The 12,609-nt window shown below is 58.7% G+C and overlaps 4 protein-coding genes across 4 annotated transcripts; 2 read left to right on the top strand and 2 right to left on the bottom strand.

Annotated features, from left to right (window-relative positions):
* Positions 1 to 405: 405 nt before the first annotated feature.
* CH63R_06708 (Flavin-binding monooxygenase) lies at positions 406 to 1,890 on the top strand (the record flags this gene model as incomplete). The annotated part of the gene is made up of 1 exon (XM_018301683.1): positions 406 to 1,890. One exon carries the CDS (start codon positions 406 to 408, stop codon positions 1,888 to 1,890), a length of 1,485 nt encoding a protein of 494 aa, XP_018159533.1.
* A 264-nt stretch (positions 1,891 to 2,154) lies between these two features.
* CH63R_06707 (RNase z) lies at positions 2,155 to 3,129 on the bottom strand (the record flags this gene model as incomplete). Its single annotated transcript, XM_018301682.1, has 1 exon — positions 2,155 to 3,129. The coding sequence occupies one exon, from the start codon at positions 3,127 to 3,129 to the stop codon at positions 2,155 to 2,157; it is 975 nt and encodes a 324-aa protein (XP_018159532.1).
* Positions 3,130 to 4,686: 1,557 nt separating this feature from the next.
* On the top strand, positions 4,687 to 7,061 carry CH63R_06706 (Amine oxidase; the record flags this gene model as incomplete). Its single annotated transcript, XM_018301681.1, has 5 exons — positions 4,687 to 4,974; positions 5,058 to 5,945; positions 6,020 to 6,056; positions 6,138 to 6,581; positions 6,685 to 7,061. 5 exons carry the CDS (start codon positions 4,687 to 4,689, stop codon positions 7,059 to 7,061), a joined length of 2,034 nt encoding a protein of 677 aa, XP_018159531.1.
* Positions 7,062 to 7,262: 201 nt separating this feature from the next.
* On the bottom strand, positions 7,263 to 8,894 carry CH63R_06705 (Major facilitator superfamily transporter; the record flags this gene model as incomplete). Its single annotated transcript, XM_018301680.1, has 3 exons — positions 7,263 to 8,554; positions 8,606 to 8,733; positions 8,800 to 8,894. 3 exons carry the CDS (start codon positions 8,892 to 8,894, stop codon positions 7,263 to 7,265), a joined length of 1,515 nt encoding a protein of 504 aa, XP_018159530.1.
* Positions 8,895 to 12,609: the final 3,715 nt, after the last annotated feature.

Here is a 12,609-nt window from a genome sequence, read left to right as displayed (position 1 = left end):
TGGAACTTACCCGAGTCAGACTTTGACAGCATGTTGACGGTTCACGTGCGGTAGGTGCGCCGCGGGCTGCGAGACTGACCGAGTCCGAGTTTTTCGCGCGTTCGACGAGACGACTTGGTTTCGGGGTTTCGTCCCAACTTTGCCAGGCGACCTCGGCCAGCTCGTTTGGTGGGATCTGCTTTCGGTAACTCACGCGCGGGTTTTCCTCGCCACGTTTCCACTACTCGTTGAATTCCGAGCTGGACGTTGCGAGGTGGGTGAGTGACAAGCAGTGTGCTGGTGCGATAGGGATCGTTCATATAAGGTCCCGGTTTCCCTCGCTTCCCTCCGTAAGGTCGTGAACATCTCAATTCACTCAACATCCCTTTCTCTCACATTTAATCTACGATTTCTTTTATGATCACCATGGGCTCCATCTCACACGCAGATCCGTCGTCGGACATTGACGAGACCTACGACTACATCATCGTTGGCGCTGGCATCTCCGGCATCAACACGGCATACTACCTCCAGGCACATGGGCCCCCTAATGCCACATACGCAATACTAGAAGGGCGCGCCCGCATGGGAGGCACGTGGGACCTCTTCCGCTACCCGGGAATCCGGTCGGACTCCGACATCTACACCTTTGGCTTCTCTTGGAATCCGTGGAAGGGCGAGAACCCGCTGGCCGAAGGGGCCGACATCTGTTCGTACCTGGAAGAGTCGGCGACGATGCACGGGATCGATAGACACATCAGGTACCACCACCAAGTGATCTCCGCCGACTGGACATCGGCCCGCTCCTCGTGGGTGCTGAAGGTCGCCGACGCCAGCGGCGAGAAGGTCAAGACGATCGCGGCGCGCTTCGTCGTCCTGGGCACGGGGTACTACGACTACGAGCAGCCCCTGGCCGCCGAGATCCCCGGCATCCAGGACTTCGAGGGCCGCGTCGTCCACCCGCAGTTCTGGCCCGAGGACCTGGACTACCGCGACAAGAAGGTCGTCATCATCGGCAGCGGCGCCACCGCGGTGACGCTGCTGCCCAACATCGCCACGGACGCCCAGCGCGTCACGATGCTGCAGAGGAGCCCGACGTACATCGTCGGCATGCCGCCCAGCAAGGGCCGCTTGACGCGGTTCATGGTCTCCGTCCTGCCGAGGAGCGTCTCGGGCCGCTTGCTCCGCGTGCAGTACTTCCTCATGGCCTTCTTCCTCTACAACTTTTGCCAATGGTTCCCCGCCTTGGCCCGCCGGTTCCTGCTCGGCGCCGCGCAGAAGCAGCTGCCGCCGGACATCCCCCTCGACCCGCACTTCAAGCCAAGGTACAACCCCTGGGACCAGCGACTCTGCGCCTGTCCCGACTGGGACTTCTTCGCGGCGCTGCGGTCTGGGCGGGCCGACGTCGTGACGGACATCATCGACAAGGTGACGGGCTCGGAGATCGTCCTGAAGAGCGGGGCGGTGCTGAGGCCTGACATCATCGTCACGGCCACGGGGCTGAGGATCCGATTCGGCGGGTCCATCGCGCTATCAGTCGACAGCGCGCCCGTGGACATCACTGAGAAGTTCACCTTCAAGGGCTGCATGCTGCAGGACGTCCCCAACATGGCGTTTGTCTTTGGGTACTCCAACTCCTCGTGGACCTTGGGCGCCGAGGCGACCAGCTCGTACCTCGTCCGGCTGTGGCGGAGCATGGAGGACAAGGGGCTCAGGTCGGTGACGCCTCGGCTGGAGGACCTGGACATGGAGGCAAAGCCCGTTGTGAGTCTAAAGTCGACCTACCTTCGAAACGCGCGCAAAGTGTTGCCCAAAGCCGGGACGGGTCTGTGGGCGCCGAGGACGAACTATCTAATGGACCTGTGGACGGCAACAGTGAGTGATGTCTTGAGTGGGATGCAGGTCCGGTAAACCAGAATATGGCAAGGGAATCGTTCGAGGAATGTTATGAATCAGGTGATGAGGTGGCGGATAATGTAGTGGCTCAATCAAGCGTCGAAGAGACGTCCTTTATCTATTTCTGCGGCTGCGGACAACGTCTATGTCTTTTGTTAGAAGTTACGTGTTCGTGTGAATAACTTAGTTTGAATTCTATACCTTCGAATACCTAATGCAATGCCCGCTTCTCCATCCAATAATGACATTTTATAACGGCACCCCAGCTTCGAGACCACGTCACTCCGGCTGCCCGTCCGCCCAGACCACAATGTTGGCCGGCGCGTCCTCCAAGCCGTTGAAGAAGGCCACCACATCCTTATTGCTGTACCGCATGCTGAAGTGCGTCAGGATGAACGTCGTCTTGGGCCACCTGCGCACCACCTTCTCCAGGTCCTTCCACTTGGTGTGCTTCGTCTTCTCCGCCTGCGCGTCGTGCTCGTCGTGCAGGAAGCTGCACTCGGTGATGACGACGGGTATCCCCTGCCGCAGCCACTCCGGATCGGCGGCCAGCGTCGACGCAGTCGTGTCGCCGAGGAAGGCGAAAACGGGCGTCGTGACGGGGGCCGTGAGCTCCACGCCCGACTGGCGCAGACTTTTCAGCTCCGGGCCGGGCAGGGAGGTGTACTCGGGCCGCAGCTTGTGCGTCGTCGTCGTGAAGACGTAGCCCACGCTGGGGACGTTGTGGTCGCACTGGACGACGGTGGCATTCATGCCCTTCAGCCTCCGCAAAGGCACGACGTCGCCGTGCTTGACGGCCGTCGTCTTGTGGGTTCCCAAGAAAGCCCTCTCGCCCTCGGTCCGGCCCTCCTCGTCCACGCCCTTCCCGTCCAGCTCGAGCCCCACCGACTCGGCGTCGTTGCTCGTGTATAGCCCGCCGCGATTCAGCAGCGTCTTGGCCAGGATGAAGTCGTCGAGGGCCTTCTTCATCTCGACGGGGCAGAAGACATCTGGCGGGTCCTCGCGCTTGGTGAAGGCGGGTATAAGCAAGCAGTGGTCAGCATGGCCGTGTGTGAGGAAGATGTGCTTGGGCCGGTGGTTGTTGACGACGAGGCCGGCGTCTAGGAGCAGGTTGAGCTGGGGGATGACGAAGGAGGTGTGCCATGCAGCCCGTGACTTGCCGGTGAGGACATATTGGTGGTAGGGCTTCGGGAAGCGCCACTCGAGAACCTCGGACCGGCTTGATTGCGGCAGGGGTGTTGCGAAAGAGGCCATGGCGGTTATTTTTGGCGCCCCTTGTTTTCGATTTGGGGATCAGTCAGGTTCCTGGTCAGAATATCTCAGGAATTTGTGGGTGATGCTGATATAAGCTGCGGCCAGTGAATTTTTCGGACGTGTCGGTGAGAATGAGAATGGGCCAGAATCAAATGCCTATTCAAACGACGGCCCTCACAGACAGAGTGAGTTGAATTGGTGCTGCCGGCTCTTTGACCTGACAGTGAAGACCAAGTCAGGCAACAGGAATCTCTCACAAGTCCCGAGCAGAGCAGCGTTGAGGCTGGTGGGAGACAGGGGTCCAATGGCGGGCAGGTTGAAGGTCGGACGGTGTGGCTGACGATGCAACGGAGCGAAACGCCGTCACCGAGTGTTGACAGAGATTTTGCTGATGTCATCCTGCGATTCTTAACGCCGATTTTTCGGTCTTAAGAAGCCCACGGTGCTCTGTACGGATACAAGAAGCGCACCGGCCGGATAGAAGATGGAGACAGACGGTGCATGCATGTATGCATGGCCTATAATGTATGTATGGACTATATTGGACGATCAATAGTTCAAACGAGGTATAGCAGAGACGCTAGCGTAGAGGTTCCATGGTCTGTTCGCACCTTCGCACCTTCGCACTTTCGCACTCGGAACGGACGTGGCTCGCTCACTTGTAACGATGATGATTGGTGTTTATGTGAAGCCTCTTGCCAAAGCTATCGACACGATGGTCTAAACCCAAATCGGCAAATTTACCCGGGGCTATGTGAGTGGCCAGAGCGATACCGCTCGCCCGAACCTGGTCCCGAGACGCCCCACTTGAGGCCGTCTCCGGTGCCGGAGAGTGGATCCCAGCAACCCCGCCCTCTGATAAGATAGCCGGCGTAGCCAGAGCTTATCGTGTAGCTTTTCCCCATCCAGCCCCTCGTCTCGTCCTTCCGGCCCCCTCTTCACTTTGTCTTGCCTGTCTCCCCGCTCCCGCCTAAGCCAACCCTGAAATTCCTGGAGGGCTAATGCACAAACTGTGTGAGACTGTCCTTATCGGGTCAACCGGTTGAGACCCCTGGGGAATCCCCAAGCTTGGAGAAACCACTTATCGAGTCTTATCGAGGCCGTCCCGACTCCCGAGAGATGCCCTTCTCCCGACCCATCCCCAGCTCCTCCAATGAAGTTGTCGAGATTCAATGGACTTACAGCACACTCGTTGGTCATTGCTATGACGCGCCACATACACTCGTCTGCCACCGGCCAGCCGGCCAGCCGTGGTGGGATGAGTCGCGCATCGGATGAGGCAGTCACAGAGCGCGCCTATCTGCGCGGTCCCGACTGGGGGGGAGGGGTGGTCTCGGTCGGTAGTGTGTAGCCCGCAATCATTCTTTGGAGATATAAGCTTTATCTAGAGCTCCAACATCCCCCCCTCCGACTGCAGTCTCTTGGTCTTCTGCAGTCCTCGCCGTTGTTTTTCTCAAGCCATTCGGTTGACCGGTGATCAATCGCACTTAACACGATACAACAACACCAAACACAGATAGAGAGAGAGAGAGACAAACACGCACGCACATACACACCATGGTGCCCACTCACCCTCTAGACCCCCTCTCCTCCGCCGAGATCCAAAAGGCCATCGCCGTCGTCAAGGCGGCCCACGGCGACGTCTTCTTCAATGTCGTCTCCCTCCACGAACCCCGCAAGGCCGAGCTGACGGGATGGCTCGCCTCGCCCACGACAACACCGCTGCCGAGCCGCATCGCCGACGTCGTCGTCATCGCAAAGGGCGGCAAGGTATACGACGGTCTCGTTGACATTGCTTCCGGCGCCATCACGAAATGGGAGCTCATGCAGGGCGTGCAACCGATTGTGAGTTGAATCCGTTTCCTAATCCCTTCAGGACCCCCCCCTCTTCAGACCGTCCCATGACTAACAACCAACCCCCCCCCCAGATCACAATGGAGGAGCTCCAAATCGTAGAACACATCTGCCGCACCGACCCCAAAGTCATCGAGCAGTGCGAGATCTCGGGCATCCCGGCCTCCGACATGCACAAGGTCTATTGCGACCCCTGGACCATCGGCTACGACGAGCGCCACGGCAACACCGTCCGCCTCCAGCAGGCCCTCATGTACTACCGCCCGGACCCGGACACCTGCCAATACCAGTACCCCCTCGACTTCTGCCCCATATACGACGCCGACAAGGAGGCCATCGTCGCCATCGACGTGCCCGCCGTCCGCCGCCCGCTCAGCACGGCCGCGCCCATCGGCTACCACCCGGCCGACGTCCAGAAGCAGGGCGGCTACCGCCGCGACCTGAAGCCCATCGACATCACCCAGCCGCAGGGCGTCTCGTTCCGCATGGCCGGCCGCGAGATCGAGTGGCAGAACTGGCGCTTCCACATCGGCTTCAACTACCGCGAGGGCATCGTCCTCAGCAACATCACCTACAACGACAGGGGGACGCCGCGGCCCATCTTCTACCGCCTCTCGCTGGCCGAGATGGTCGTGCCCTACGGCAACCCGGAGCACCCGCACCAGCGCAAGCACGCCTTCGACCTCGGCGAGTACGGCGCCGGCTACATGACCAACAGCCTGTCGCTCGGCTGCGACTGCAAGGGCGAGATCCACTACCTCGACGCCGAGTTCCCGACGCGTAACGGCGACGTGCGGACCATCAAGAACGCCATCTGCGTCCACGAGGAGGATAGCGGCATCCTGTTCAAGCATACCGACTTCCGCGACGACTCCGTCATCGTCACCCGCGGGCGCAAGCTCATCATCCAGCAGATCTTCACCGCCGCCAACTACGAATACGCCATCCAATGGATCTTCCACGTATGCCCCCCCCTCTCTCTCTCCCTCAATGCAGTCTGATACAAGACCCGGCTGACAATTCTATCCCACCACAGCAAGACGGCACCATTCAGCCAGAGATCAAACTCACAGGTCAGTCTCTTCCTCCTCTCTTTTCCTCTCTCCTTCTCGCCCCGGTGGAACAACTCTCGCCAAGAGACTAACACGACTCAGGCATCCTCAACACATACTCGCTCAACCCTGGCGAGGACACCAAGGGCTGGGGCACACAGGTCTACCCGGGCGTCAACGCGCACAACCACCAGCACCTCTTCTGCCTGCGCGTCGACGCCAACGTCGACGGGCCGCGCAACACCGTCTTCGCCGTCGACACCGTCGCCTCGGACGAGCCCGTCGGCTCGCCCGAGAACTACTACGGCAACGCCTTTTCGGCGCGCCGCACCAAGCTCGCCACCACGGGCGCGTCCCGGACCGACTACGACGGCGCCACGAGCCGCACATGGGAAATCTCCAACACGGACAGGCTGCACCCGTACAGCGGCAAGCCGGCGTCGTACAAGCTCGTCAGTAGGGAGGTGCCGGGTCTGTTGCCCAAGGAGGGGTCACTGGTGTGGAAGCGCGCCGGGTTCGCGAGGCACGCGGTGCACGTTACAAAGTGTAAGTCGGGGTCTCTTTTGCCCATGTCCCGTCTCCCTGCCTTCGTCTGTTCCTCGTTCCTCCCCATGTTATCTTCCTTGGCAAACAGTGCTGAATATCCCAGACCGCGACGACGAGCTCTGGCCCGCCGGCCGCCACGTGCCTCAGACCTCGGGCGAGCCCTCGGCCGGCCTCCCCGAGTGGATCGGCGACGGCACCGAGCCCATCGAGCAGGAGGACGTCGTGCTCTGGCACACCTTCGGCGTCACCCACATCCCCGCCCCCGAGGACTTCCCCGTCATGCCCGTCGAGCCCATCACGCTGCTTTTGCGGCCGCGCAACTTCTTCGCCAACAACCCCGTCATGGACGTGCCGCCCAGCTACTGCAGCACCCCGAGCCAGGTAGCCGCCGGCAGGGGCGCGCTCGAGGCGGCGGACAAAGTCAGCAAGCTTGCGTTTTCCGAGGGGGGGTCGTGCTGTGCGGGGAAGAGTAAGCTGTAAGGTGAGAGGTTTGTAGATGAGAGGGGACATCTCGAAGAGGGCGTCTTCCAGTTTTTTTTGAGAATTTCCGACCTTTACATGCATGTACATAGTATGACGAGCCAGCAATATCCAATTGATGATGTATAATGGATGGTATTGAATGGTTCGAGACGTGCCGATTTGTGGTCCAGATCGTTTTTGCAGCTCTCAATCACACATCTACAGCTTCCACCTGAACGAAGGGTGCTTCCAGTCCAGGTTGCTCTCTTCCTCCTGTGAGATCCCTCTCAATTCCTCTTCCAGGTTCCTCCCCTCGCGCCGGCGGTTGTCCCGCTTCATCCAGAGGAGGGTCAGCGTCGAAGTCAACAGCATCACGCTGCAGGTCGCTAGGTTGAGCCCGTTACCGATCGGGTAATCCGGGCCATCCCACGGTAGGAACGACCACGTCGAGATGAGGCCGCCAATATTGCCGAACATGACGTTCGTCCCGATCGCCGAGCTGCGCGCCGTGTCGGACACGACGTTGGCCGAAACCTGCGCGTTGGTGAGGGCGCCCAGAGCAAAAACGGACGACGCGATGAGGAACGTGGCGCCGTAACGCACCGAGAGTTCCTTGGAGGCCAGAAACATGACGTAGCCAACCATGGCCATGGGCGCGGACATGATGAAAAAAATCTGCCGACGGTCGAGGCGCCAGCTGACCAGCGGGAGGAGCACCGTGAAGAAGGCGCCCGTGATGTACGGCGGGACGGTGAAGAGTTGCTGGCGCTCAACCGACGAGGTCGGGTAGATGTTCCTTACGATCGTGGGCAGGAAGAAGGCGAGGCCCTGGACGGTGACGTTGTCCAAAAGGAACACGAAGGACGTAGTGAGTGTGATTGGGCAGAAGATACCCCTGCGGAGTTTGACTGCGTCTATCTTGTCGAGGACGTGGGCTTGGCCGACGCGCTCGGAGCGGACGCGGGCTTCGGCAAGGTCCTTTTCGGCTTGTGTGAGCCAGCGGGCCGTGGCGGGCCGGTCAGTGAGGGTGATGAAGCCTAATAGGGCGAGCAAGACGGTGATAATCCCTTCGATGGCGAAGATCATGCGCCAGGAGTGCAAGCTGCCAAAGTGGTCGATGCGGAGGATTGCAGACGCAAGGAGGCCACCAAAGGCACCCGCCAGAGGCGCCATAACAATGTACAAGCTAAGGCGGAAGCCGAGTTCGGCGCGGCGATACCAGCGCGACAGATAGTATGCGATTCCCGGCAGCATTCCGGCTTCGAAGATGCCCAAGAGGAAGCGCACTCCCATCAGCTGCGGGACGGTGTGCACAAAGGCTGTGCCGACCGAGCAGATGCCGAAGAGCAGGGTGGTGAGCGGCAGAAACCAGCCGGGCCCCATGATCTTGCAGAGGATGTTGGCAGGAATCTCAAAGATGATGTAACTGATGTAGAACACGCTCAGGGTGGCGTTGTATTCGAGACCCCTCATGCCAATGTCCTTCTCGAGACCGGCAATGCGAGCATTGCCTCAGTACGTGTTAGCTAAAGGTGAGTGCATGAGGGAGACGGCAGACGCACCAATGTTGGCCCTGTCAATGAAGCAGAAGAGGTATAAGAGAGCGACGGTGGGGACGATCATGAGGTCAATCTTAAGTCTCAGTTTCCTCTCGAGCGCCGGATCATAGGCGAGGGACTGCTCCGTATGTCTAGCGGCGGGACTCAGCCGGTCAGTCACAAGGGTAGAGAGTGTAGTACTGACTTCGAAGACTTACTCTTCTGGGTCCCGTATGGTCGCGAACAATGACTTCTGCGTCATATCGGCGCTGATATCGTCGAGGTTCTCGACGGCTGGCTTGTCGCTGCTCATGGTGGACGAAATGAGCCGGACAGTTTTAGTTTTTTTCGAACACGGAAAATCTTGTTCTGGGCGGGATCTCGCGGCGGCGGCCGGGGTGGTGGATCTCTCTCTCTCTCCTTCGCGGTGGTCGGAGTCGGCGGACCGAATGGACGGCAGTGTCGCCGGTGACCTTTTGTGATGTCGTTGTATGTCGCGGGGCAACGACAACCTGAGTCCATTGACTCAAGAAGATATGTCTCAAGTTCAAGGTTGTGCAGGCTCGTCGGTATATCTAGTCTGTCATAAACCTTATCGCCAGTCCCTCTTCGGCGTCGGTCAGGCTCCCCCGGAATGGTGGTGGATGCGTCAGCACATTCCCGGTACCCCGGAATGCTTCTCCAATTCAATGCAACGCGGGGTAGGATATCCACCATCTCGACGCCTCCCAAATCCTAAACAGCTTCGGGTGTCGAAAGCGGCGTTAGATACCCAGCCGCTTCACCATGCAACTGCGTGAGATGGTCCCGGTTATCCGATAGTCCCGTAACATGCGAAGATGTCCGACCAGGCGTGTTATCTTGGTCTCGGGGCTCGGGTCTCGGGTCTCAGGTCCCAGGTCTCGGCCTTGGGTAAACACATCGAGTCACCACCGAACGCATATGCAAAAGCCAGTTCGCACTGCAGCTTGATGGAAAGGGTCAGCTTCCATTGTCGACCACTCCCCGGCATTGTGTCGAGTCCATCGCCATCGTCGAGAGACGATGACCATGTTGTGACTGTGGCCGTGGCCTGGCCGACGCCGTTTGCTGGGAGCACACCCCTCCCCCTCTTCCCAGCTCGGCGCGACTGGAGCGAAATGCGGACCACACTCTGTTCCCGTCTCATCTCGAGAGTGAATTTCGGCACTCTTCATCCGCAAACGGGCACGAGCTGTTGAGCCGCGTTGGGGTTTGGAGTCAGTCTTTTTTGTCTGATCGGGTTGTTCGTAAGCAACATTACACCTGTAATGGGTGGTACTGGTGTGTTTGTGTTTGTGGGGCCAATGCAAACCATATCCATATGTCTGTCGTAGTTGCGTGGTAGGGATATAATATGAGCGTCGTGAGCCCGTTCCGAGTATAAGACGACACTTCATTCCGAGCATCTTTCCCGTCAAGAGATGGGAACATGGCCTCAGCGATATTGGTCAGCACGTGGTCCTGCATGGTCTCATCGTCTATTCTGGCATCTTGGTTAGACTAGCCACACACCATTCAAGTGATGTCTTCAGTGTAGCGTGTAGCTCTGGTGTCCCGGTTCTGGAAACCCAATATCCAAGCGACAAGGTGGCATGCTCTGGTGTACGTATTGTTAACCTGAGGTTGGGAAGACAGGCCGTGATTCCCTTCTCGATTCTGAAATTGCTACCCGATTCCCGAAGAGACAAGCGTGAGTTGTCTGCATCGTCGGAAGCGAGCTTACAGCCCGGATGATGAGTGACGACGACTCTACATCAGGCAAATCGTGATATGCCCTCTCCTCTCTGTTTGTAATATTCATCCTAGCACATCCTGCGAGTGTCAACTTGGCCTCGCAGACTTCCAGATGGCTCGGGGATACACTGCTCGACGCCTGGCACTCGATGATAGGCAATCCACCTCAAAGGATAGCGTCTCGGCAAGTCTAGGCTTTTGACACCAATGAGTCCCATTATTTAGTAAATTGTTGACGCATCGAGATCCTTAATCCGGGGTAGTTCCAGAACGGGGTAAGCTTTAGGCCAACGGCGGCACGAACCGTCTGGCTGGGCGGAACAAACGACTGTAGGCCATGAGGACTGCGGCTCTGGGAGGCGAATCCAAGCTAGAGCAGGCATCTGAATCGCCTCGAGAAACACTGCCTTCAGCATGGCGGTCTTATGTATTTCCCGAGGCCACGAAATGCACTGAGCACATCGGGCTGTGTCTGTGATTGTGCTGCGGAAGCTGGCGATGGTGTGTGGAAGCTGGCCACTGGCCACACTCGCTTGCCTGACTCAGGCACGCCAAAGTACAGACGGGGTGTCCTGGTGGCATCGGGCACGGTTTGGCGGAACGTTGGGTCAAAAGTTCGTGTTGTGTCTCGTTCGAACGGTGGGATCAACCCAGGAGATGGAAATGGGAAACGGGACATGTTTGTCTGTTGGAGCGATGAACTGCCGGAGGCACGATCGATCCAATGGGATCCAATCTCGATGTACCTATCGGTCCACCAGATCATGATTGGGCAGAAGTGACCCACCACCTCGACTTTCCACACCTGCAGCTTTTGATCTTATCCTGATTATGTAAGTAAGTGGCCGATAACGCACCTCTGGCTCCAGCACCCTCCATCCTATCCTCGAAGGGAAGGGACCAGATGAAGCTCAGGAAGGGGTGCGGAAGGTCAGCAAACTTTTCCAAACTTCCAACGTCCATCTCTCAAGTCCATTGCAAGTACCATTTCGAATACCCGAAAACTACTTCACCCCTCTGAGAAGCAAAACTCGAGATCAAAACTACACTACACATGTAACTGTTCTCCGGAACAAGAACAGGACACCCCGGCTCGCGGGGTCCCGAACGGACCATTAGGGCCGCCATTGGGCACCTAAGCCGCTTCTACGTTCGACGGTGGAGAATTGCAATTGTCTCTGTTGAGAATGAGAATGAACCCTAGACCGGCGCCTGGTTGGGCGATGCGATGGGAACCGACCGGCCCAGGCTTGCTGCCCGACGTCATCGAGCAGGGTGGCACCGTGGCGGTCAATTGAGTCTGTGAGGTGAGCAACCCCCCGCGCTTTGGTCATAGGTAGACAACCAGGAGCTTAGCAACTGAGATACTGGCGTTCCCGAAAGCTGCGAGACAAAGGCACGGTGACGCCAGAGAAAGCCACCTACCCGTTTCAAACGGTGTTCCGCAGGACTTGGGATAAGCAGAGCTGCAGAGGATGAGGACAGCGAAGACGACGAAGCTCGCGACAGATAGGCCGAGGACTCGGGAACGCAACGCTATTTACAAGGCAAACGAGACAAAGCCAGGGGCGCTTGGAGGATTAACCTCTTTCCGCCCACCCATCCGACTCTCTGGCAGGCGGCACCCCCTATCGCCCCCATGGCCCCGTCGATCCGTTCAGGCCCAACGACGGGACCACGATCCATGGATGGTGGAACGCCCATGATGGGCTGAGTCTACACTACGGGAATCCCGCTGTGCGTCGAAAGGGGCAGATCTGATGGAGTCTACGACTGAGCTTGTCGACCCAGCCCCTTGGTGATGGCTGCCCAAGCGGCGACTGTCAGGTTCCAAAGAGCAAACGCGGGCTGGGGCTGCTGGGGCTAAAGGGCGCCTTGGGTCGGGTCTGGGATAGCCACATGCGTGGAATGGCGGCCAAGAAGCAACGATGAAGGCCTCGGGGAGCACCGTCTACAGGGACCAGCCTTGCTGCAACAGCCAGCCTTCTGTTCCCCTCTGCCCGCTCTGCCTCCCGCCGGTTTGGACGATGGTTGCGACGATCGATACGCCGGTGATGGCTGCTGTTAGCGACCGACAATCGCTTTACTTCGGCGCCGCGGCATGCCACGCTGCGACCAGAGCTTGTCTGACGACGAAACAGGCTTTTCACTTCGAGTTCGGATGCACTTCCGCCCCCCCATTGGTGTGTTGATTGCTTCGGGGGGAGAGCAACGGGACCACCGTCCATGGCAGGACTAACGGCGCCCATCTCGTCTCTACCACGCTATCATGT

This window comes from Colletotrichum higginsianum, chromosome 4 (assembly GCF_001672515.1).
Source record: "Colletotrichum higginsianum IMI 349063 chromosome 4, whole genome shotgun sequence".
Taxonomy (NCBI): domain Eukaryota; kingdom Fungi; phylum Ascomycota; class Sordariomycetes; order Glomerellales; family Glomerellaceae; genus Colletotrichum; species Colletotrichum higginsianum.
This window is presented reverse-complemented; position numbering and strand designations above follow the sequence as displayed.